This window comes from Colletotrichum fructicola (genome assembly GCF_000319635.2).
Source record: "Colletotrichum fructicola Nara gc5 chromosome Unknown KSG_Nara_v1_contig03, whole genome shotgun sequence".
Taxonomy (NCBI): Eukaryota; Fungi; Ascomycota; class Sordariomycetes; order Glomerellales; family Glomerellaceae; genus Colletotrichum; species Colletotrichum fructicola.
In genome coordinates, this window is record NW_027094053.1 from 141,003 (window position 1) to 166,285 (window position 25,283).

The 25,283-nt window shown below is 55.0% G+C and overlaps 5 protein-coding genes across 5 annotated transcripts; 3 read left to right on the forward strand and 2 right to left on the reverse strand.

Moving 5' to 3' along the window:
• Positions 1-2,297: 2,297 nt before the first annotated feature.
• Positions 2,298-3,968, forward strand: CGGC5_v004790 (1,3-beta-glucanosyltransferase; the record flags this gene model as incomplete). Its single annotated transcript, XM_032026870.1, has 2 exons — positions 2,298-2,378; positions 2,439-3,968. The coding sequence occupies 2 exons, from the start codon at positions 2,298-2,300 to the stop codon at positions 3,966-3,968; spliced, it is 1,611 nt and encodes a 536-aa protein (XP_031893207.1).
• A 5,760-nt stretch (positions 3,969-9,728) lies between these two features.
• CGGC5_v004791 (putative indole-3-pyruvate monooxygenase YUCCA8) lies at positions 9,729-11,631 on the forward strand (the record flags this gene model as incomplete). The annotated part of the gene is made up of 3 exons (XM_032026983.1): positions 9,729-10,293; positions 10,342-11,441; positions 11,491-11,631. 3 exons carry the CDS (start codon positions 9,729-9,731, stop codon positions 11,629-11,631), a joined length of 1,806 nt encoding a protein of 601 aa, XP_031893200.1.
• Positions 11,632-12,616: 985 nt separating this feature from the next.
• On the forward strand, positions 12,617-13,234 carry sec72 (Translocation protein sec72; the record flags this gene model as incomplete). Its single annotated transcript, XM_032027096.1, has 1 exon — positions 12,617-13,234. One exon carries the CDS (start codon positions 12,617-12,619, stop codon positions 13,232-13,234), a length of 618 nt encoding a protein of 205 aa, XP_031893201.1.
• Positions 13,235-14,082: 848 nt separating this feature from the next.
• Positions 14,083-14,776, reverse strand: CGGC5_v004793 (uncharacterized protein; the record flags this gene model as incomplete). Its single annotated transcript, XM_032027207.1, has 2 exons — positions 14,083-14,379; positions 14,765-14,776. 2 exons carry the CDS (start codon positions 14,774-14,776, stop codon positions 14,083-14,085), a joined length of 309 nt encoding a protein of 102 aa, XP_031893569.1.
• Positions 14,777-22,028: 7,252 nt separating this feature from the next.
• Positions 22,029-23,458, reverse strand: BIRC6 (Baculoviral IAP repeat-containing protein 6; the record flags this gene model as incomplete). Its single annotated transcript, XM_032027430.2, has 3 exons — positions 22,029-22,054; positions 22,319-22,780; positions 22,834-23,458. 3 exons carry the CDS (start codon positions 23,456-23,458, stop codon positions 22,029-22,031), a joined length of 1,113 nt encoding a protein of 370 aa, XP_031893571.2.
• Between the last annotated feature and the right edge of the window lie 1,825 nt (positions 23,459-25,283).

The following is a 25,283-nucleotide window of genomic DNA, read 5'->3' on the forward strand; positions in this document are numbered from 1 at the left end:
TAGGGGACACAGGGAAGGCGGACTGATGTGGAGCAATATCCGATGGCCGTATGTTGATTGTAATAACGATTGCAAGGAGTGCCGTCGGCGACTGACTTCCCATTCGAAGTGTGTTTGGCCGAGCGGCCTTTGGCTGATGAGTTCGCATTGGCAGCGTTCTCCAAGATCTTGGACGGCCTGAAGGGGAGACGGTGTCGCGCTGGGCGGCGGGCTGGGCAGAGGCAGCTGAAATGAGTTTGACCTCGACCAAGCGATCCCCGATGTGAAGTCTGGCAGATGGAGGGGCGGGTTGACAGCGGGAGTTGGGGTCTTGGGGGATAAAAAGAGGCGCAGAATGGACGACAAGAAATGCCAATGCTTGAGCGGATTGATCTCTTGGCGGTCTTGACGCCAATTGAGTAGGTAGACCGTAGATGTTTAGATCTGGCAATGGTCAGTCGGTGCTTGGCGGCAATACTGCGGTAGCTTGTCGAGTGCTACTCGGGTATGGCGAAGGCAGGCGGCGGAAGTGATACAGAGGACTATTGGCGATGATTTACCGTTGGACCGTGACGGGCGGTACTCGATGCCTGCATCATTGACCGGAGGGATGTGCGATGATGGGTGGATGGGTGGATGGGGTGGTGGTGGGTGGTAGGGGGGCCGGCGTCCGTAGGTCCCGGTCTGGGAAAATCAGCCGCTACTCCAGGCCGAAGCTCACCTGTGTGGAGATTGCCCCTATTTCTCGCCATTTTGACTAACGGCCTTGGGGTGAGAGCAGAGAGCGGTCATGGCATAGTGTTGATGGTGGTGGAAGGGCAGAGGAAATGATGGCTCGTTAGCATTGTCCGTCGCAAATGGTGTGGCAGCCAGATAGAGCGGTATGTCGGCCGTTATGTCATCCGTCATTGCTGACCGTTTGCACACTGTGGCGTACTGTGATGGACTGTGGCAGGCAGGAGGCTCTCACAGGCTTGAAACGAGATGAACCTGGCCTGGGCGGTTCCCGGGGGGCCACTATGCAGTAAGTCTGGTCGGGAGAGTGATGCGTGATGCGTGACTGGGTACGCAGGTACCTCGTGATCCAGCCATGTCTCGCAGCGGCTTCAGGTACCATGTCGACCGCCTCAGTCTGATGCGATGCGGTGGTTTGTGGTTTGTGGTTTCTGGCGAAGGGCTGAAGCAGTGAACAAGACAGACTAAACAGCTGCGCCTCCTCGAAACGTGCGACGACCGTTTGAATACGGGTTTCTTCCTGCCTTTTGCACCTTAAGGTAGGTTAAGTAATTGGAATGGGATGAGGTGAGGAATGGGATGAAGAAGGGGAAGGAAGTAGACTCATCACTCACACTGTCCTTCCTTCCGCGCTTCCATCGCATCGCACCTGCTGCTGCTGCTGCTGCCGCTGCTGCTGGACCGCTAAAGAAAGAAGGAACAGACACAGAAGACGAGGAAAGAACCTTCAAGCTTACCTGCAAGGAAGGAGCTAGTCCCAAAGTGGCACCAACCAGGAAGGAAGGCGCCCCTGGCCCCCACGCCCCTGTCCATGTTCCTGGCGCCTTCCCTGCCGCAACCCTGCAGCCTGCACTTGCAGTCTCTGGCAGAGGGCAGAGGGCCAGTTGCTGCACCTTGTTGCCCGCTGTTAATTCCACGTCCTTGGTGGTCTAGCCTGCTTTTCCTGCTGCTTGCCCAGGCACACCAGGCGATCCCATTTGGCACTTGCATCCTCCCCAATCTCTCTTAACTGGAGAGTCCTAGAGCAATGGAGCACTGGAGCACTGGGGCTGCCGGTGGAGGCGGGCGACGGGGGAGGGAAACGGTACGAGGATACGGATGGGAGCAGGACCCGCTTCGCCAAGATATTCCATTCCAGGGCCCGTTTCCAACTGCTTTTCTACCGTCGCTCCCTCCCTTCACATCGCCTCCTTCCTCCTGCTACTTCTCCTTTTCTCTCCCCCGTGTGTTTCCTCTAAACCGTCACTCCCTCAACAATCGCTTTTTCATTTTTTAGGGGAACTATTCTTTTTAGGAGAGAAGAGAAATATTCATTGCGCTTGATTCATCTTGCCGAATGTTGTGTCTCTGAACCCTATTCTTTTAATTTCATCACCAATCCAACCAAACACTCGACTTCACACACTCATTACCAGAACTCGTTATTTTACCACCCTTTCTGTCGCGCCCAAGGAATTCTCCAGTCTCCGATTTGATTTAGGTCTCCGACGTCATCCACCCGACCGACGACATCTTCCCACATCGATCCCGACCACCGAACTTCCACCGCTTCAACAAACCAACCCCGAAACCAATCCGTCACAATGGGCAAAGTCGCTGCTGCCGTTTCCGCGGCCCTGTTGCTCGCCAGCAACGCCGCTGCTCTCGACCCTATCGTCATGAAGGTATGCCCATACCCACGAATCCAATCCCTCTCCAGTCGCAGCCAGCTAACCCCCTCCCAGGGCACCAAGTTCTTCTACGAGAACGGCACCCAGTTCTACATCAAGGGTATCGCCTACCAGCAGGACACCGCCGCCGCCGGTGGTGAGTCCAAGACTGGCGAGTTCAAGGACCCCCTCGCCGACGAGACCGCCTGCAAGCGCGACGTCCCCATCCTGGCCAAGGCTGGCACCAACACCATCCGTACCTACGCCATTGACCCTACCGCGGACCACTCCGCCTGCATGAAGCTCCTCTCCGATGCTGGCATCTACGTCGTCTCCGACTTGGGAGAGCCCAAGACCTCCATCAACCGTGACGACGCTCAGTGGAACACCGACCTGTACACCCGCTACACCGCCGTCATCGACGAGCTCGCCAAGTACGACAACACCATCGGCTTCTTCGCCGGTAACGAGGTCTCCAACAACAAGACCAACACCGAGGCTTCCGCCTTCGTCAAGGCCGCCGTCCGCGACTCCAAGAAGTACATCAAGGACAAGGGCTACCGCTGGATGGGTGTTGGCTACGCTGCCAACGATGACGCTGATATTCGCGACAACTCTGCCCACTACTTCAACTGCGGCGACCAGGACTCCGCCATCGACTTCTGGGGCTACAACATCTACTCCTGGTGCGGTAAGAACACCATGGCTGGCTCTGGCTACGAGACCCAGGTCCAGTTCTTCAAGAACTACTCCGTCCCCGTATTCTTCGCTGAGTACGGCTGCAACATCCCCGACGGCGCCGAGGGCCGTATCTTCCAGGAGACCACTGCCCTGTACGACACTGAGATGACCGAGGTCTTCTCCGGCGGTATCGTCTACATGTTCCACCAGGAGGCCAACGACTACGGTCTCGTCAAGGTCTCCAACGGCAAGGCCACCACCATGAAGAACTACGACGCTCTTGCTTCCCGCGTCCTGGCTGCCACCCCCTCCGCCGTCCAAATGGACTCCTACAAGCCCACCAACGAGCCTGCCGAGTGCCCCGCCGTCAGCTCTACCTGGGAGGTCAACGGCAAGGCCCTTCCCCCCACCCCCAACAAGGACCTCTGCTCTTGCATGGTTTCCAGCCTTTCTTGCACTCCCAAGTCCGGCCTGAAGGCTTCCGCCATCGGTGAGATGTTCGGCTTCATCTGCGGTGCCGACGCCTCCGCCTGCTCTGGTATCTCCGCCAACACCTCCACCGGTGTCTACGGTGCCTACAGCATGTGCAACGCCGAGCAGAAGCTTGCCTTCGTCCTCGACACCTACTACAAGAACCAGAAGAAGGCCAGCACCGCCTGCGACTTCGACGGCCAGGCCCAGGTCATCACCCCCTCTTCCACCAACGATACCTGCAAGACTGCCCTCGCCTCCGCCGAGGCCGCCAACTCTGCCGCTGCCACCGCCACCGCCCCCGTTGACTCCACCGCCAACCCCAGCTCTAGCGCCTCTGGCAACGCTGCCCCCGGCAACGTCTACCAGCCCCTCTTCACCTTCGGCTCCGTTGCCGTCGGCACCTACCTCGTCGCCGCCGTCGGTGTCGGTGCCGCCATGGTCGCTCTGTAAGCGATGCCAATTACTTGATGATTTGAGGAGGACCAAACCCGGGCGCCCGAGAAGATGTGGGCGACGTACTTTTATGCGAGCGTGTAAGATATCCAAGCAGGGCGGCATCAGTTGCCAGCCCTGGTATAATACAGTCACGGCTCGACAGGATTACTCATTTTTATTATGGCATGAGAGGCTCTTTTGTGTATTGTCATCATCACATGGCGTTGGGACCTCGCTGGCAGCAGCTATACTCTGCTTCATGACTCTGGCCTCGCGAAAAGAGGCTTGTATTGTTTTCTAGGTGTCTTTTGTGCGATGAATAGAACCCTTTTTCTCTTTGTTCATCTTTTGTGTCCCAATATCTCAAGTGACTCCCGTCTCGTAGCGTTCAATGTGTGATGTCTTGGCGGCCCTGACGCGTCTGCTCATCTCGGTAAGCGGCCTTGGCACCTGGGCGACTTTCCCTCAGTCGCCGACACTGCCTCGTCCTTGGTGAACTGGACATGTCTTGGCGACGGAAAGGGGCAGACGAATTCTTTAACCCTTTGGGTGTAATTCAACTTGAGGCATTTCACGAAGTACTTGGCGGATGCGGTGAGCTTCTCGGCGCGCCTGGGTTTCGGGCTAGAAGGCTTGTAGATCTTTCTTGGTGTCTTTGCTGTCGAGGCTCCGCTTCGACGATGCAAGATGATTTCCATGCCTATCCGAGTTTTAGCCCGAAGAGAATGGTCTCGGCGTTTGGTCTGGAGATTGTCCAAGGTGTGCCCAGGAAAGAGGTTGCAGGCTTTGGGTGGTTGAGAAGTCTCAGTGTGAGGCTCAAGTACGATCTGTGTACGCCTTGGCGTTTTTGAGGAAGCGTGTCTTTCGCATGCCTACTTTCCAGGACCTCGTCCTGCAACTCTGAATCGGGCTGGTGATGAAGGGTCACACGTTGACGGCATCGCCACACAAGTCCCCGCGGAACTCAACTTTAAAGGAATTCAGGGTATCGTCAAATGCTGGCGCTCAGTGCTTCAATAAGATGTGCCCTTCTCTTTTCACATGTCCCAGGTCCGTCTGCAATCACCAGCACGAATGCGCAGGCGCCTTTATCACCCGATATCCCATGGAAAACGATGCACCGCTTGCAGTATACAGTCCGGGGCATCCCGTTGGATTGAGCTGAGGCCTCTCATCTTGCCGTTACTGTTGCCGGTCTGTGAAGATGTGCAGATCCAAGATGGTACCTGGTCTTCAGCGGGCCGAAATCTTTTGGGCTCAGCTGCCAACATCAAGTTCACTCACAGTCTTCTGTGATGTATCGGGCTACTTTCCTCAGAATATCTTGAGGGTGCGTCCTCTTACACCACAGTTTCCCCAACTCCCTTGCGATACTCCTACAGTATAGTCATTCTCACTCGCTGTGTCTTCTACCTCTATTCGCGTGCTCTCACGCCACGGCTTGACCCTTATCGCCATGAGCATTGCTAGTATTGCTATCCGGGTGGATTTTCCTAGCTATCCGGGCGGGTAGTAGGCATGGACGACAATAGGGCCAATAACGTCAACAATAACGTAGCAATAAAGACAGCGAGAGGTACAGGGGCAGGGACGGCAGGTACGATAGGGATAATAGAACTATTGAGATAAATAATTTACTGTTAGACCTAATTTAGATAGTTATCCGCCCGGAGAGCAAACCTCATCGCCATACTAATAGCCCTATCTGAAGTTCTACCTTCGCAGTCAGCTCCTCCTGCTATGAGCATCTACAAGCATCCAGGGGCGGTGAGACTCGAGAGCCTGGTTATGAAGCGTCCACCCTTATGAGCCACACCAACTAGTCACTGCTATTGTTCCCGCTGTTCTCCTTCACTTGACCAGAATCTCGCCAAGATCTGCTTGTGGAAGGCGATGGTTTTAGACTTCAGTCTTTGGGTCCTGTCTCCATCTACAAGCCCTAACACTCTCATTAAGATTCAATCACACGCCCTCGGACGCGACTCTTCTTTCAGAATATGGCGACTGCCCCAACATTACCCCCCGCAGGTTGATGGCTTTGTCACGTGGTACTTCCGCAGCTCCGAAAGAACGGAAGGCTGCTGAATCGAGGCTCATACACACATACCATAGGTGATAGACTATTATAGCAATCTGATTGAGAACTCTGCAAGATCCTACATCTTATCTGTGTCCTTTTCGCGCCCAATACCCAAGACAGGCACTTTGTCACTCCTAACAGCAACCACTCCCAGTCGAATTCGCTCATTCCTCATTCTTCGCGATAGATCAATGCTGTTCATCCATCCTGAATCCGAATCGAGCTCTACATGCCGTGAGTCTCGTAATGCTGTTGAAACGTAGCCTAAGGCCTCTGGCCCCCGTGCCATATGTTTGAAGACAATCCCAACGATGCTGGCAGCAAGGAGAACAAGACTAGAGGCTAAAGATAACACTGCCCAGCCCCTAGACACATGAAGGATAAGGAATTCTTCTTTGCTAGTGGCCGGAACTGTGATATTAGGCTCAAACCTTGCATCTGTTTCGCTTCTAGTTGTGCCATTAAGGTGTAGTTGACCGAGTTGAAGGAATGTGTTGATCAACTGCGTTAGACGAATACTTACGTCTTCTCTGGTAACGTTGCGGAGGAAATCGGTATTCTGGGATTGCTGGCTTTTTAGAGATGGGTCTTTGATGTAATAAAGAGATGGCTCGGATTGATACGTTATGTGGGTGTTTTCGGACAGTCCCTTTAGAAGAGCCCAGAAGACCGCTGGGAATGATAATTGTGATATGTTTTCAGGCGGGTGCGGCTTTTGTGAAAGTCTTTGTTCGGCAACGGTACATTCCTTTTTGGATGCAAGACTCGAACAGCGAACGATGGACTCGACGTATCGTTGCTTGACTCCACAAAATGATCTGAATTGACCATCCAGCTGGTAATACTGTGATGAGCAGTCTGCTTCAAAGAGAAGCATAGTAGGGCCTGCTTCGACGCCGATCTCTTCGAGGAAAAGAACAGGCCGGTCCATTTTGTGGGTGTGGGCGGGAAGTGGGTATTGATAGTATGAGGATGCGGTGCCGTTATTTTCCAGCCAAAGGGCATCCACGAAACGATCAAGCGCCAGGCTCCAACGCTGGGTGTAAGTGGCATTATATCCATGCCATGTGTTGTTTGGCAGGCTATATGTTTCTTTCCAAGGGCGATTGGCAAAGTCAGAGGCGTTTTTGAGACCTTCGGTCATTACGGGCCCAAGGGGGGGCTGTTCGTCTCTCCCGACGTATACATCGTAGTACGTAGCGTTGATGCGATCTAGTTGAATGTAAGTGGATTCGAGAGAAAATGATGTGTTGCCATCCCCGATATTGTTGACAGGCACTCCCATTAGAGATGCGTACGGCAGAGTAGCACTGTGCGATGACGTATTCTGCCATCCCTGCACTTCCACGTCCTTCAGCATTGGTATCTTAACATTTCCCCAAATATCCATTATGTATTTTTGATCTTTTCCGGCGCGGTAACCAGTGTGGCGTACAACGACTTCAGCACACGTAGCTTGGCATCTGCAGTTTGGACATGTTGACTGCCAATGCTTCTTCTGTACCATTCGGCAACTTGGCTTTTGGCGGTAGTGTCGAAAAAGGTCGTGGTTGTCTCTTTTTCACGATAGCTGTATCGCAACTCCGTCATTCGTAACAATGATTGTGCTCCAAGCGGAGAAAAGGACCATACAAGGAGCAATAGCGGGGACAGAACGCTCAGAGAACGTAGCCGTAGTATTGTAAGGACAGATCCACCAACTGTTTGGCTCCCCATAAGTTGCTCGAGGCAGCCGATTGTGGAGCCCCTTTCTAGTTTCCACCGGGTGGCTTCTGTCATCAGTCGACCGACGATTGAGGCGAAAAGGATGGGAAAGACAGTTGCAAGCTGAACCAAATAAACTTTAGCCGCAGCTTCGTGATGTTAATCAATACTAGGTACTTACAATGGTGATGGCGTTCTTCCAAGAGTCATACGAGTTGTTGATAACCCTGGAGCCATCTAGTTTCCAAACCAAAGAGACGAATACGATCGTTGCCATTGAGAGTAGCACTGCTGCGCAATCGGTTGGCAGAGACGCTACTCCCACACGGCGTCGTGGCCCCTTGACTTCAGAGGCAGCGTTGTCCTCGGTGGACACAGGCTTGTACTTGAAATAGGTGTTGCTCTGCTGCACTCCTGATATGTCATTGGTCTCCTGCTCGACAGGATGGCCAGGAAGGGATGCCTGGCCAGAATCATCCTCAGCAAGAAGTGATCTCGCTGAAGGGGGGTTGTCGCCATTGGAAGAGAAAGATTGCCGGCTGAGAGGTTTGCGCTGTAGTGACGTGTTTGAAGAGGAGTCTTGCATCTTACTTTTCTTGAGCGGTTCAACGGAAATAGCTGGTATGCTTCGATTGCGAGCTTAGAAAAAGGGTATACGTGCCACACACTTGAGGAGAGCGGGTGAAGAGAAGCAGGCCTCCGTATTTCAATACTTGAGGTTGTGGTACAAACTATTATGCATTTATTTGGGATTTGAGACCCAGATTTATGTTGGAGGCAGCCACGCAGCCTACATAGCAGCTTAAGCAGGCTTCAACCAATCTGATGGAGACATCAAAACCCCAAGGCAGCCTCCGTTGGTCGCACTTATCGAAACTCCCATATTGTTGTCCTCTGTGACCGGGTGCGTGAAACTTGTTGGTGTTATGATTATGTCTTAGCCACTTTTTTCGTGCTGCGTGAAATCAAGGGCGGAACGGAATCACGCATCTGCCTGAACGAGAATTAAGATTTGATTGGATCGAGCAATGGAATTCATCGCACGAGCGCCTTGGGAACATGACACCCGGGCCCGGGCCAAATGAGGAAAATGAATGTACTCAACACGACAATGGACAGGCAGAAGCTGAATGCGGCTGATTCAACATAATGTACGTATAGAAATCAGTGATGTCAGATACAACTCCACGTTGAGTGTGATCCGGAGTCCTGGGGGAATGTTGTCCATGTTCCCGAGAAGTCCTGTCATCTCTCTCAACGAGTCCGGGTTCACATAGGAAAACTTCTGAGAATGAAATGACTCGGTATGCGACAACGTGATGTATCGTCGAGGAGAAAACTCCCAAGGACATGGCCGTGCTCCCTTTCCCAAGCCTGCCTGAACCATTTCCTCTCCTTCTATATTGTGCATCCATTGCTTGATGAGACCAGCACGGGTGGGAACAACAGGACAACATGCCACAGACTACATTCTTCTGAACCCATCTCTCACGTCACAACGCAAGATGAGGGGCAGACACTGCCATCCCCTCGCCAAGACCCTCCGATCCCAAATACCACGTCCATCTCTTACATAATTCGGCCGCTTACCACCGCATCCCACCGGCCATGCCCTCCATCGCCATCCTCCTCCCTTGTCCAATTGGTCTGCTCCCGCGATCATCGGTGGGGGATGATCAGATAAGATTATCCCATGCCACAACGTTGCATCAACCTTAAAAGCCTTCAACGCTCGCCCCCGGGAACCATCCGAACTCGGGGTGGGACGAGGACGCCCCGCCAATGAAGACGTGCTGCGGGGACGGCGCCCGGCGGTCGAGAAGCCCGGCATTGGCCCGTTTAAGCTATCGGACGCTATCGCGCTGGTTTATGTACATCCCGCGCGGAAATCCCATGTAAGTCATGCTGCGCCCGCCCCCTCGACCGCACGATCGGTGTCTTTCTTCAGCGCCTCTTCCCGTCCCCCTTGCATCTTTTAGATCACCGACATCATGGACGGCACGAAACTCCCCGAGCTACCGGACCTCCAGCTCCAGCCGGGCGTCACCAAAGAATCCGTCGATGCCGTGCAAATAACGACATCGTGGCTGACAGCCCTCTCCCAGCGCTTCGCCGAGAAGGACTTTACTCTGTCCGACCTCTTCATCGAGAACTGCTGGTGGAGAGACATCGTCGCGCTGTCATGGGACTTTTCATGCAAACAGGGCCAGGCGGCCATCGCGGCGTACCTTTCTTCCGCAGAACACGGCCTCTCGGAGCTTGAGCCGAACAAGTTCGGGGGCCTGCAGCCTTTGCTCGTCGACTTTGGCGGGCAGATCTGGATCCAGTCTGGGTTCACGTTCCGGACGCCTCATGGAGAAGGGAAGGGGTTGCTGAAGCTGATGAATGTGGGTGTGGGCGAGTGGAAGGCCTGGACCGTGTTCACGCAGCTCGAGAGGCTGGATTATCAGAGGGAGTTGGAGAAGCAGAGGGCTGCATGCGTGCCGCCTGCGTTGGCCACCAATGGGACGAATGGGACGGACGGAGAGGAATTGCAGGTGTTGATTGTTGGTGCAGGTGAGTTGCCATGAGCTCTGATAAGATTATTGACTGACAGCATGGCAGCGCAAGCTGGACTGATGCTCGGCGCGCGACTGCAGCACATGGGCATCAAGACCCGTCTCCTGGAGAGGAGCTCTCGCCTCGGAGACTCCTGGCGGAAGAGGTATCAGAGCGTCACGCTCCACACGCCGACTTACACGGATCACTGGGCCTACATGAAGATCCCCGAGACGTGGCCCAGGTTCCTTACCGGAGACAAGGTGGCAGAGTTCATGGAGCACTACGGCCAGCTGATGGGTCTCGACATCCAGTACGACTCCGACGTGACAAAGGTCACCTACGATGAAGTTGCCAAAAAGTACACTGTCCAAGTCACGACGCCAGAGGGAACACGCACGCTCTCCGCGAAGCACGTCGTCCTAGCCACCGGCCTCTTTGGAGATGAACCGATTGTGCCCGAGTTCAAGGGCCAAGAGTCTTTCAAGGGGCAGATCTACCACTCCAAACACCACAGGTCCGCCGCCGACATTCAGGATGTGGGCAACAAAAAGGTCGTGGTGATCGGCTCCGCCACTAGCGGGCACGACATTTCCGCAGACTTTGTCGCACACGGTGCCAAAGAGGTGACGATGATGCAGCGCCGGGCCATCTACTCCATCTCCCGCGAGTCCTGGGAGAACTTCATGCTTGCGCTGTGGGAAATCCCCGGCCTCAGCACGGAGGAAGCCGACATTGTCGGCAACGCGATCCCGTTAGCTGTTATTAGGAAGATGAGCATCGGGCTGACTAAGATGATGGCGGCGCACGACAAGGTTGTCCACGACGGGTTGAAGAAGGCCGGTCTGGCGCTGAAGGAGGGCGACGACGGGTACGGTCTGGCGGACTACCAGCTCATCAAGGGGGGCCAGTATTACATTGACCAAGGGGCAAACCAGATGATCATCGACGGCCGGATCAAGATTAAGAGATGCGAGGAGGGGGTGCGGGAGTTTGTGGAGGATGGCCTGGTCCTCGCTGACGGGACGAAGCTTGAGGCGGATGTGGTGGTGCTTGCTACCGGGTTCCAAAAGGAGACGACGACCATTGAGAAGCTGATGGGCTCGGAGGTGTCGAAGAGGCTGCGCAAGTTTGGGCAGTTGGACGAGGAGCAAGAGCGATCTGGGGTAAGTCAAGGATCTGACAACGATTTGGGTTGATGCTGACTGGGTGTAGTGGTGGCGATCAACAGGCGTACCTGGATTCTGGTACATGACCGGCAGCTTCATGTACTGCCGCCAGTTCTCGTTGCCGTTAGCACTGCAGATTGCGGCAGTCGAGAAAGGGCTGAACAAGTCTTATTATAAGGAGACATGAGACCTGAATACTTGGGTTGAGGCATAGCATTGGAGTGACCATCTTCTTATAGATTTAGTCTGGGGAAAAGGTACTCAACATGGCGCTCAACGTGGCTGGATGGCGGGATAGCATTCTGATGGGCCGGTGCATCAACTGTCACCAAAGCAACGAAGGAGTCATTGCATTCAAAAACATGAACGGTTCATGATGATGAGTCTTAATCGAGTGACTTCAAATCGCTGGCCAAGCAACATGGTGATGATTTCACAAAGTCTGCTAGCAGCTCACCTCGGGTCTCGCGACCTGGTGGTCCAAAGAAGTTATGACGGCATGGGCAGCCGCTGGGAGAACGATGTGAGTATTATCGCTTGGACTCGCCCCCATAATGAGGCCTCCAGAACATGCAGTTGCTACTATCTCAATGCAAGAACTGTAAGCCAAGGATGAGTTTGGCTGGACGTACACTTGTTACAGCGCAAGCTTCACGTCTTACACCAACAGATGCTACACGATGTGGGCATGCTCCCCGATGGATGCACGTTGAAGCGCCGTAATGAGATATGAGCCGACCACGAAGAGTAAACCAATGGAACAATAGACGCGATCGGAATGCTAGATCAACGCTGTCTCACACCCTGGAACGAAAGGTCTCTCTTCTTCGCCGCCACCAAGGTGAGGCAGCTCGGCTCGGTGAGCTCGGTCAATCCCCCCATCAGCACGTGACCCACTTACCGCCTAAGCCCGATAAGGATAACGTTCGGAGAAGTGTCCTCTCCCCCAAAGAGGTCCTGCGCAAAGCGACCGACCAACTAACCACCTAGGCGTCCGCTCGCTCGTCTCGCAACAAACAACCTCTCTCTTTCTCGTCTTCACCACCACCACAGCAAACGAACCCTCACGCCGTCACGAACACGGTCGCCTTCACCACCCAAAAAAAGATACCCGAAGACGAAAGACCTCACCCACCTTAATACACACCACACACCACCAAAAACCGCCCAACATGTCGGAACTCACACACTTCGACCTCCTCCCCCTCCAAATAGACCCCCAGTCCAAAGCAATCTCCTCCACCTCCTCCTCGCGCGCGCTGCAAGCCGAGCTCGCCCAGCTCAACGCCCTCCACCGCTCCCTAGTCACCTCCGACACCACCACCCAGCACGGCGTGCCCCCGCCGCCGATGCCCGTCAACCCCAAACGCTCCGCCAACGTCTCCAAGCTCCGCGACTCGGGCAACGCCGAGTTCCACAAGAAGAAGTACGCCGAGGCCGTCAAGTTCTACACCCTCGGCCTGCAGATGGCCCTCACCCGCCCGCTGTGGGAGCCCTCGCAGCTCGTCCGCGAGGAGGTCGCCAGCCTGTACGCCAACCGCGCGCAGGCGCACATGGCGCTGCAGCAGTGGGCCGAGGGCTCCGTCGACGCCGAGGCGAGCGTCGAGGCGAGGAAGGTCGGCAACGCAAAGGCCTGGTGGCGCAGGGGCAGGTGTCTGATGGAGATGGGCCGCCTCGAGGAGGCGAGGGAGTGGGTTGGCAAGGCGCTCGAGTACGAGGGCGAGGAGGGCGAGCTGGTTGCGCAGTTGAAGGAGATTGAGGCCAAGATTGAGAAGAAGGAGAGTGCTTGAGGGAGAGGTGCTGGAGCAGAAACTTCTTCATGATTGATCAGGGACCTAGACGTCGCGCGGGCTTCAATTGTGCGACACAAGCATACCGGCGGAGGACAGTCAGGCCGAGGGCAGAGGGCTTGGGAGTTGGGCGCATCCTGATAGATCGGTGCCGAGGGGCTGTTGCATGCGCACCGAGGCTTGCTGGAGCTGGGCACTTCCGTGGACACATACATCATATGGTAGTCACATGGCCGTCGTGAGCATCCGACCGACGTGGGAGATATGGTCGTTTAGCATTTCTAGTAGTATACCACATGTACCAATACCATGACTATGAACCCCAAGTCCGCGGAGGAAGAGGAAGAAAAACCCCGTGCCGTGATTCAAGTCGCATCATGTGGTAGCCATGCCTCGCAGCGAGAAATGAAGAAGAAAAAGGTATGTAACGTGGACAGGGGGAGCATCGTAGTAAACCATTTAAACACTATGCGTGGGATGTCATCATGGCGTTTCGCTCCGACATCCTCTGGATATCCCAACAGACCAAATCAAAACATGCGTGAGGGGGTGCTTATGTTCGCAGCCGCTATTCCCATTATCCTCCCTTGCTACCGTTCGCAGGTCCGTAGGTTGATATTCGGCTCGACAGCTTCGCAAGGCCGGTTCATTCATCTGCCGGTTTGGCCTGCCTCGGTTCCTCCCCAACCAGGGCCGGAAACATAATCATTCTTCTTTTTGATCCCGACGGCCGCTGTTCTTCGGCCCTGGTCCCTCGTCGACATTCGAGTTGGTGTTGAGCGTGGACTCTGGCGGCCGTTTCTTTTAATTTGCCATGATTGACTGAGTGACGAATGGCGCAGCGTCGCTTATGCAGCAGTGGTCTTCTCGGTCAAGGTCTTGCCGCGGGGGCGCATGACGGCGTCCTGGCTGCTCATTCTCCGGTCCAGCGCACGCTCCAACTTGGCACCGAGGGCCAGCTTGCTCATGTTGGCCGTCTTCTCCTCGCTCAGGGTGACTCTTTGGGAGCTGAGAGCCTTGTTCTCCATGCGGTCGAGGCCGGTCGCGATGTCGGCGATCTCAGCGTGAGCCGAGTCGGTGGTCTGGACGGTGTTCGCAAAGGAGGGCGCCATACTGTAGGTACTGTATCGCACAGAGGCTCGCACCTGTGGAACGGGAGTCTCGGTCAGAACGGCGGTCATCTTGGGCGGTATTGGGTAGGATAGAGAAGAGGGGGATGCAAGGAAGGGGGGATCGAACGGGAGGAGTAAGGATTAAGATAGTAGCAGCGCAGCGGCAGCAGGAACGGAGGAGGTCCACGTGTGGGATGAGCTGTCGGGAGGTGCGGCGTCAAAGAGCCAAAAAGGCAAAAAAAAAAAAAAAAAAAAAAAAAAAGGAAAAAAGGGATCGAGGACGAGGCGCAGCAGGGAGCAGAAGGGATGGACGGATTTGCAGCCAGCAAAGCAGCCAACGGGAGGGACGTCAAGGAGGAGGACAAGGCAGGTGAGGGCTAGAGCGCGAAAGGCAACATCAGGAGACAGAAGAACGTACTGAGGGTGCCATGATGGGACGAGAGGAATCGAGTGAGGTGGGCATTGTAATTTTTGACTTTAGCGGGATCCCTGCTTGAAAAGGTTCGTCAAAGTGGCCGTCCGGACCAGTTCGTTGACGAGAGAATGGTTCGAGTTTCCACAGCCCGGGGCTTGCTTCACGACTGTCGGACCAAGGCAGACAGATGCAGGGCGCAATTGGGATGACGGAAGAGAGCGAGCGGGCTCTGCGGGTTGGGTTGGGTTGGTTTGCAGCGGCGAGCGGCGTGAGCGTAGGTAGGAAGACCGTGAGGTAGGCGGCAGCGGCAGCGGCAACGGGAGTCAACGACAGGTGTCGGTAGGGGCTCCGGGGGTGGGCGAGAAGAGGAGAAATTCGATCGCTTCGGGGGGTGTGGCCGGTATTGCGTATTCTGGAGTGTATCCGTACACTACAGTTAATGGTAAGGTATGGAGGCGAGAGGAGACCAGCGACGGGGACTGGAAAAGGGTTTTGAGGTTGTTGAGTGGTTGAGAGGAGTGCCGGGTGGATTGTTGGCGAAGAGTGTGTCGGTCAGAGTGGAATCGAAATGGGAGGTGAGAGAGGGCAGCGCAGGCGAGATTGAAGTTCGGGGGGGACGATCGATGGGTCCCGACTGGGGACTGGGTCGTATCGGGTGCAAAACGGTCGTGGGCACGATGATGCGGTGGGCAGCAAGGCAGCGTGATGTCCGGGAAAAGGAGAAGAGAGAAATTGAGGAGAGGGAGATGGAGATGAAGAAAGTCGAGACTCTGGTTAGAATGAACGACTCGGGGAGCAGCAAGTGCAATGCAGGGCAGAGCACAGAGCAAGGCAAGGTAAGGTAAGGTAGGTACGGAGACGTAAGGTAAGGCAAGCAGCAAGCAGGAGCAAGTGCAAGTGCAAGTGCAAGTGCAAGGCAGGCGGTACCTTGCCTTAGTCAAGCGAGACAAGGTGAGGGAACAATTGCAAGAGCAAGAGCGGCAGGAAGGAGCATGGGACACGACACGGGAAGGAAGGCAGGCAGGCAGGCAGGGAGCAAATAATAATTTAATTCAAGCAAGCAAGCAGCCCAGGCAAGCAGCGCATCAGGGACAGCATTCACCAGGTAGGTACCTCACCTCACTGCACCAGTGACAGACACACCTCACCTCACCCTTTCCCCGTCTGCAGACAGTGCAGAGGCTAAGGCTACGCTGAAGAGAGACTAGCAGAGATGAGAACCGGTGGCCATCGGGGTTGATTTGTTAATCATCTCACTCAGGTACCTAAGGCAGGTACTTGAGGTAAAATAGGTACTCAGGCCGGTCGGCTCGGGTACCTCTCACTTGCACTAAGCAAAAGTCAGGCAGGAACGGAGGGCGGGAGGTGACGAAGGAGGGCAGCCACGTTCGATCAAGGTAGCCTCCTTCCGCCCACGGAACCGTACCTGCTTGCAAGATAGTGGTTGGGTCAGTCAGTGGTCGACCTATGGCCAGTGACGATCAGGCAGGTGCAGGTGCAGAAGGTGCAGAGGGTGTAGGCTGCCTGCAGTGAATGAGCCCGGCTGCAATGGCAGGCACGCAGCGAGGAAGGGAGTGAGTGCCTGTCTGGGAAAGGCGGCCCAAATCTCAAACGAGATCAGGAGAAGGTGCGCCTGAGTGGGCAACTTCCTCCCCTGTGTGGGCCCTTCTCCGGGAGGTTGCGATATGGAAAGAGCGACTTGCAGCAGCATCAGCATCAGCATCAGCAGCAGTCACAGTCACCTAATCGTGCCTAATAACCGCTGCACACAGGCGATTGTCGCAGACCGATGTTCGGGTACTTCGCAGAGACGGGCTGTCCGCTAAGCAGAAAACGGCACGCAGACAGCAGCCATGTGCAGGTCAGGGATCTGGAGAGATCCCGGGACAGGGGCCAGACCAGCGCCCACTGGGCAGACACTCCCATACCTTACTGATATGCAGTAGTACGAAGGCATGTACACATCTTCAGGGCCGATCCATGCCCGCCGTTTTCTTGCACCAGTTTTTCCCCCCCTCCTGCGTACCCACTGAGAGAAGACTCAGTGACAGGCGGCGCGAGATCTAAGGTAGAGATGTAGAGCTCCGTGTCTCTGTGTCTAATGTCTAGTGCAGCGCCATTCCCAGCCGCCCTACCAACAGAAGAGACCAGTTCCTGCGTCTTAGGACGGACGACTGGACTGCGACCAGCCTTTTCTTTTCCCCAGGGGTCTCCAGCTGAGGTGAGCTGGTAAGGGGGCAGCTCTGCTATGCTGCTTCTACCTTCCATTGGGTAAAGTACCTAGTGGTAAGGTAGGTAGGTAAACCAGTCATCTAAGCCACATGAGCCTTCGTAGGTACTGCGTAGATGCCAGAAATAGGACCGCTGACGGCCTCATCCACCGTCAAATCTGCCTTCCCGTTCGGACATTTCCTGTGGTACGCGTACCTACCTGCGGAGGGGCCGGGTACGTACTCTCCCATCCCTTCCTGCTGTCCACGGCTATCTGTAAGGCGAGGCAGGCAGGCAAGCAATCAATCTGTGGCAGGAACAGCCTGGTGTTCAACAGTGCAGTGTCAGCCAGGCCGACCCGACGATGGAGGTGCCTTCCTTCCCCTTAATACAGACTCACCAACCTTAAAAAAAAAAAAAAAAAAAAAAAAAAAAAAAAAACAGGAAGGAACAAGGGAAGAAAGGACATCGCGTGTCGCTGTTGCCGTTCCTGATGATGGAGGATGCTTCTTTCCTCCCTCTCGCCTTCCATTCATGGATGTCGGGTGTGGTCTGGCATATCAGCTTCCTTATGCCGGCGGGCCTCCTGCCCTGCCCTGCCTTGGGTTTCGTTCCCGACACCCAGTCCTGTGGATGCCATGTTTCCCTCTCTGCCTTTCCCATTCCCATCTCCCAACCATCATCCATCACCCTCACCCTGGCACACCACCACGTCGTCCACCCACCAATCTGTTTCTCCCAATCTTTGTTCTTTCCGCCCTGCTCCCCCGTCCCATGTCGCATATCCCCCGATGCTAAGTCTGGATGCCCCGAAGCCCATGCCCCGGCCGCAGTGTTTGCACCTTGCAGTTTGCACCGCGTCTGGACCCCCGGCGCCCATTGTCGCCTCCCGTTGTTGGCCGCATGCGTCCGACCTGCAGCTCACCAGCTGAAGAAACACATGCGCGACTCCTCAAAACCCACGCCTTGCCAGATATCACATTCAGGAATATTTGCACAACCGCCTTCGCCGCCGCTGCCCACTCTACTTTACGCAGTCTTGCAAGCCAATGCCGCTATCTGCTGATATCGGTCCACGTCCACACGTCAGTCAGCCCGCTTGGCTTCATACAGTCCACACACCCGCCACCACCAGCCATCACCGCCCGCTACCATCCACCCATCGTCGCTTACAGCCCGATCCAGACACACGCACATACATTTCCATCCATCCATCCCTTCCGGCCTCCCTCTCGCTCAAGTCACCACGGACAGGGGGAGACAGGAGACGAGAGCCTAGCCCCTATCGTGCCTGTGCCCCGGCTTACGCCTGTGGCCGCTATCACGGAGATACGATGCGCTACGCTGAACTCACAGAGGCCCGCTTAGACGTCCTTCAACACTATCTGCAATAGGGGGCCATACGGTACACCTCAGATCAAAGTACCTACTGCATACCGAGTACACTAGGTGCTCTGCAGAGTACCTCGCTGCCAGTCACATCCATCCCATCCGCGACGCCTTGCATTGTGTCTCCTCGCCGGCTCCAACACCTTTCGATGCGCCTACGGGGTCCGAGAGCCACTTCAATCAATCACCGTTTAACCTGCCTCTTCATCTTCACACCCACTCGCAAGAACCACAGACACTTGCCCAGGAACACATCGACAAATCCACGTGTCACCTGCATCAATTGAGTTTGGTCCGCTTCCCACTGCGGCTATCCAGCGCCTACCAAAGTACACGCCAAGTAGCCCTGCTTCGACTCAGATGCACCATGCACGATGCAGTCAACCCCGGCTGACCCGCCTCAACTCCGAGTATCAACTCCGTCGACAATCCTTCCGCCCTTCGCCGTATCCCCGCCTGCCTACAGATCTCGCACTCTGACCTAATATGCCCTCGGATATCGGAAGCAAGCCGATGACACCGACATTGCCGGACGCGCCTGGCGGACGCATTCGCAGCCAGACAGGTCTCGCTCACTTTCAAACATGATGTGGCCATCGCTGCTGTGTCTTGTAAGTCATTTCGGCGTACTGATGGTTACAGCTTAGCACCAGTCCGCAATGCGTTTTAGCCCACTGTCGATCTCGTCTTGGCCAACACTCCAACACGCTCAAAAGACCCTGACTGCGACGCTGTGACGCCGCAACGCATCACAATTCTGTTCTCCTCCGACAGGGGAAAACACGCACTTTTTGTGCCAGCCACGCAGGGCAGGGCAGGGTAGGGTGGCAGGTAAGCCATGAGGGTAACGGGGACGGTCGTCAATGTTAGTGCCATACTGACTGCTCGCGGCGGGCTTGTCAAGACAGGTGAGGCAAGCCAAATGGCGCTTCATCTCTTCGAAAACGGCCATTGAATGACGATTATCGATCACTGAGCCTGCACCTGTCGATCGGCATCTGACGAGACCAGCCACCAACCGGCAATTCTCGTGTCCATCAAGCATCTCGGCCTCTTCACTTGGCCGGAAATGGCACACACTCTCATAATTACACGCACACATGGCCTCGTCTCAGATCGTATGCCTCTTTGTGGCCCTCGGTCCTCTCACCCCATCGATACGACCAACTCGCCCTCCTCAGACCACTTTTAATACCACTCTGTCAATCTCGACACGCCAGTGGCTGCTTCCCCTCATCTTCTCACCTTCCCCTCTCTCGCGCTTTTCCCTTCTGCCTCGTCCGCGGCATGCTTCGCACGTGGCAAACGCACTCATTCCCGGCCGTCAGGCACTACCTAGCCTCGTGGACTGCATGGGTTTTCTGATCTCAACGGACGGCACATTCCCATCGCTGGATGTCCAATTGAAGGCTACTTCCTGCCTGCCGTGGAACATGCTTCGCTGCCTGTGCCACCTTTAAACATAGCATCATCTCGGATTGCCTTTTGAACGAATCACTCAGACTCGCAATTGCCCATTTCATGATTCACGTCCTGGACTATGACAGGGTTCTTGAAGCTCACCAGGCGGAACTCATCTCATTCTTGGTCCCCCTCACGTCGCTCAAGAAGCTTTGGGCACTCCTTCTTCTCCCCTGCCCGCCCTGGTCTGTCGAAACTTTCCAGCTCTTGAGTTTCATTAAGCATGTTGACCCCCAAAACCCCCTCGTTTCCGGACCTGGCCACGCCATGGCTCTCATTTGACTTCATCCGTTTGTCGTCGTGTCAATATGTCCAACGCAACCGGCGCTCTTTTCTCGGAACGGCTCAGAATCGCCAGCCAGCCCCGAGTCATGAAAATCGTTCGGCTCGGACTTGATTACGACGGGAAACGGATACTGCCCACTCACACGCGGTCCGAGTCACTGTGCCCACCTCTTCCACGTGGTTTCCCGCAGATGGGAAACAGATTCCTGGGAGCCCCCATACGACGCCAACGTTCGGGTCGGGTGGAAACCTCCAAAAGGCTGGTGGCTGCCGACATATTTGGCATTTCACGCCGATATACAGATTGCTATCCTGTATGACCGTAAACTTAGCTGTGTGTCTGGTTCCGCGACAGCCGCTAAGCGCCAACTTTCTCGTGTTCATCGGCTTGGAGGCGTGTCTCTCGGGTCGCGTGTCGTCAAGATCGATGGACAGTCTCCGCGATACCTGCTCCAACCGCAAGCCCTGGGGCCTGGCTGTTTGCTTGCAACGCTGCGTCGCTCTTTGGTGGGGGCGATCTGCCAGTCCAAAACAAATGCTACCCGCAGGCGCCGTCTGAGTTTTCCCTCAATCGACCTCCTGGCAAACATGTGTCAGCCGTACCGGGGAAAGTAATGACCGCCAGACGATCGCCCCCGAACACGATGTCAACGAGACAATTTGCGCACGTCAGGCCTAAAACTGAACTCCGGCCAAAGTCAGAAAGGCGCCGACTGCTGGGCTGCAAGACTGATTCAGCATCCATGCCCGCAACGAGCCCGACTCAACCGGCCTGTCTCAGGGCACAATTTCTTCTTAGCTCGCCGTCAGTTCCGCTTGGGCCGCCGGCTTGTTAGCTGCGGCCCTGACAAGCGTCTGCCGACTGCCGTCTGCGTGCTGCAGCTTGTCAACGGATGCACTGGCCACCCTGCAGCGCCGGGGCGGCGGAGACTGACGAACCCTCGACGGAGCCAGCTCCAACTGCAGCGTAGCCAAGATTTCTTTTTTCCGTGGAGGGGGCGGTAGGACCACAGTGAAAGACAGGCCAGTGCCTCAAGTAAGTTTGTCGTCTCCTCTGGGGTGCGTTGCCTGTTCGCAGGCAAACGAACGGTCAAAGTCCCGGGCTTTGTCGTCGTCTCATGAAACGAATTGTTCACGGGCGGCTGCATTGATGATCGCCGCCTGACGAAGGGACGGGACGAGGGTTGACATCATCAACTTGTCCAAAAGTTCAACCTGGCCACCTGGCCTGGAAAGGAGCGCACTGTTTGGAGCCGCCCACCAGTAATACCATCATCTTCTGGAAGAGCCACTGCGAAAGTCAACCGCGGCTCGAAGGCTGTTGATAATTCGCTTCCAGAATGATTTTGCATCACGGCCTCGCAGGGTTTTTGGAACGGTCCGATGAGGTGCCCCATACTCATCGGGTGCTATTGTAAGGAAGGAGCTCGACGCAGCTTTGGATGCCGGGACGATGGGTGCCGCGGGAGGGCAAATGGCTCAGCTTTCCGCAGCACCCATCATCCACATATCCAAAGCGTCTTGTCTTCCGTTGTGCCTCCCAGCCAATGTGCTTCCTGCAGACGTCAATGCTGGCTTCCCGTGTCAGTCATTGTGGATGATCCTTCGTACGAGCATGGTATAAATAAGCTGGCAAGGAGCATTCTTGATTGCCATACTAGAGGTAGGCCTCGGACGTAGGAGATGCAACAACTTGCGTCTCTAAACGCCCGCCTTAAACTCTGTGGGAGAAGGGATTATCACAGATTTTCCATCGACCTCATTGCGACGACGTCCTCAAGTTAACAACACCGGTACGCCTTAAGGCCGGCCGTCCGCAGGGTCTGATAGTCACCTCCATGAAGCAAGCCATCTAGAACTCAAGTGTGAATCATGCAGCTACCCATTCTATATGGAGAAAGCATTATTGTACCAGCACCAGCTAGCACTCCATCTTGCGCAAGCCGGCTGTACGTGTCGCGACATCTCTCAAGTATGTGAATTACACTCGATACAACAGCTGTGGCTTCACAGCCCCGTCCAGCCTTAACCCAAAGCTTGCAGGTTGATTCCTCTTCCTTCAGATCACTAGTACCTCCGATGACACAACCACATCTGAAACCCTCCTGTGCCAAACTAGCACAAAATAGGCAGGCCACCTTCATATGCTCACCTGGCGATCTGGAACAACGACCGGCAGACGAACCCGTGGCCGTTCACTCCAGCGCTTACACCCCTCCTCCAGCATCCGAATGCCCTCCTTAAACCGCGCGGGAGCACGATGAGTCGTGTACGCAGCCATCTTTAGGCCTTCCTGGCTTTTCTCCCGCTGATTCGGAAGACGCACCTCGTCCCCAGGCTGGTCCGCCTCCCACCGCTCGACAGCCTCCACGATCTCCTCCCATCGCAGCTCAAAGTGCGCCGCGACGACCTCGCGCCACGGGCTGAACTCGAGCTCGCCGCTGTTGAGCTTCGTCAGCCACTCGGCCAGCGCGTACCGCGTCGTGTCGGCGCGGACTTCGACGTTGTACACCCGCGAATGCAGCGGCGTCAGAGTGGTTTCCAAGCCTGGCTCGTTCCACAGCGGCGACTCGGTGAAGACCATCGCTTGCAGGGAGACGAGGAGTTGTAGGAGAGTCGAGTTCTCGGGGTCCCAGCTGGGTCCTTCCCAACTGCCGAGAAGGGATAAGCAGACTGCGTCAAAAGTTGTTAGCAAAGACCTTCTAAAGTATGTAGGAAAACTTCACCAAGACCGTTGTTGTAAAGATTAGGGTTGAACTTCCGGTCGGGCGGAGAAGTCCTGAAGAACACGTAGGGCGGGCTCTGGGGATAGTCCATGGGGCAAAAGAGATCGAACTCGAAAAGCCCATTCTCATATGGTGTCCCGGCAGGTCCGACAATCAAGAAAGTCATGGCATCGAGTCGGTCGCTATGGTGCCGGACGAAGATGCCCTCGGGGATTGACGTTCGGAGGATGGAGAGTTCCCACACGAGGCGCTTCATGCGACCCGGTGGAGAGGTGTGCTTCTCGGTCCGCCTCAGGTCATTGGTAAAGTGGTATTCTCGGTGCCATGCCTTTTCATCAACCTCAACGACACGGCTATCAGAAAGGCTTCGCCTGAGCTCTTCTACACGTTGTTCTCCAGCACTGTAGCTCTTGGTGATGGGCGTATCATCTTTACCTACGGCGGTGGCACCGTCACCGGAGAGATGGCCTTTCTGGTGAGCTTCGTATTGTTCGGCGAATTTGCAGATGCGATCATATGCATCGCGTACCTGCTTTGCGTGCTCGTCGCTATCCTTGTGGTGCTTTAAGGCAAAGCGAACCGGAACGGCTAGACCAGAGAACAAGCTGACGAGTGGCGGCAGCATATTGAGTGTCTGCGACCCGTTGTGCTTTTCCTCGTACTTTGTTTTGAGAATCCTTGGACAGGAATGCAGCGAGAAATCAGTGTTTCTGAATGCAATCCGCAGAAGCGTCTGTTGAAAAGGGTGTTCTGGTCGGGGTCTAGCGAAAAGCGGGCGTGAGACGTGACGTTGATTCCAGACTAGAAGCAAGTTGAACAATGAATCGTATAGCTTGGGTCGACGCATAATCTCTTCGATGCAGTCGTCTTGCATGAGCTCGGCAATTTTGATAATAAGAGGGCTTCGTCGCGTCATGGCGGCGAGAAGACGCGGAGGTTTCTTGTCAAAGGCGCTCCTATTTCTAGACGTCGAAGGCCAGGCCTTTGCTAGCGCGGTGAGCACCTCGGGGAGGACATCAAGGCTTCGAGAAATGTCCTTGAGCGAGTTCTGATTAGATCCCTTGAATGGAGCATCACTATCAGAGCCACCATAGCCCGTTCCAGCACCGGGTGCGGTGTTGACTCTTGTCTTCGGGCCAGCACGAGATGACCTGGTCTTCACCTGGGTATCTTGATAGATGGACGCGGATTTGTCTCCGGGATGCTGATACGGACCGCAGAGCAGTGCGAAGATAAAGAAAAGACGGCCTCCGTTGCAGCACCATACGTGGGTTTCCGACCCAGGTGCAAGACACATCGAAGCGGAAGATTGGGTAGCGCAGCAAGGACACGATTCGGTTTTACAGTCAGGGTAGGGACAGGCGATCTTGTGACTCCAACGAGGATCGACAACGATTGGAAGACGGGATACCGCAGGATCTTGACAATCGTTAGAAAACTGACAGTAAGCACTAGATGTGACTCAAGTGTGCCAAGAAGCATCAGTCACCTTTGGACGCGGCGGCCATGATGGTTTGGTGCATCATACGTTGGGTGTACGCGAAGAGGACTCTGCTGTCATCCGTCATAGTCTCCCGTCGGCAGGTGGGACATCTGTGTTGGATAATACGGTGTACAAAGTATTTTATCGCTTTCTCTTCCTTGGTCGGATCTGACGACGGAGAACCGAAGGATTCAAGGACCGGGTCGCAAGAGGGTATCGAAGGCACATCGAGGTCTCTATCCTGAATGTTAGCATGTGGTCGGTCGTTTGAAGGTTGCATCGTAGGACTAGTGTGTACGTACGATACATTAGCCTGCTCGCAGCTCAACTCGAAAGGAAATGGGTCCAAGAATGAGGGCGGGTCAAAGTCAGACCACGGGGCCTTAGTATCGGTCCACCGCATGTCGGAACCGTCAAAGGAACAACGTTGAGGAAGTTTCATAGCCCAATCTGTAAGAGAGTACTCGGTAGGTAAATAGAGTAAGAGCACTTCGGCCAGTTCTTCGACCAGCAATGTCCCTAGGGCAACAACGAGAGTCAAAATCCGTCGACAGTAGTTGCGAAACGTGATCTCAAGATGCCGGATTCGGTGTTGATGTGACAAGTAGGTTGTCGTTCGGAGTTGAGGAACGCCCATTAGACAGAGTTGCCATTGGATGGTTGAAAAGGTAACAAGGTTAGTCAAACAGGTTGTATTCAACTCATGTGTTAACGCCAGCCCCCGCTGATACTCTGAGGCCATACACTACTGGCCAATAGGAGAGTACAGAGACTTGGTTGGCTGACAGAAAGGTAGTGCCTCAAAGTATGCCACAAGCAGGAAACGTTAGCCAGAGTCGGGCTCCAATGAGAATCAAGCAATATTTTCTGTGCTGTATATACAATCCTTCGCCAAAATTGTGTTATGTATGTACAAGAAGTGACAAATAAGGTCCGCTTTGAAAGATGACGGGGTGCACCGGAACCA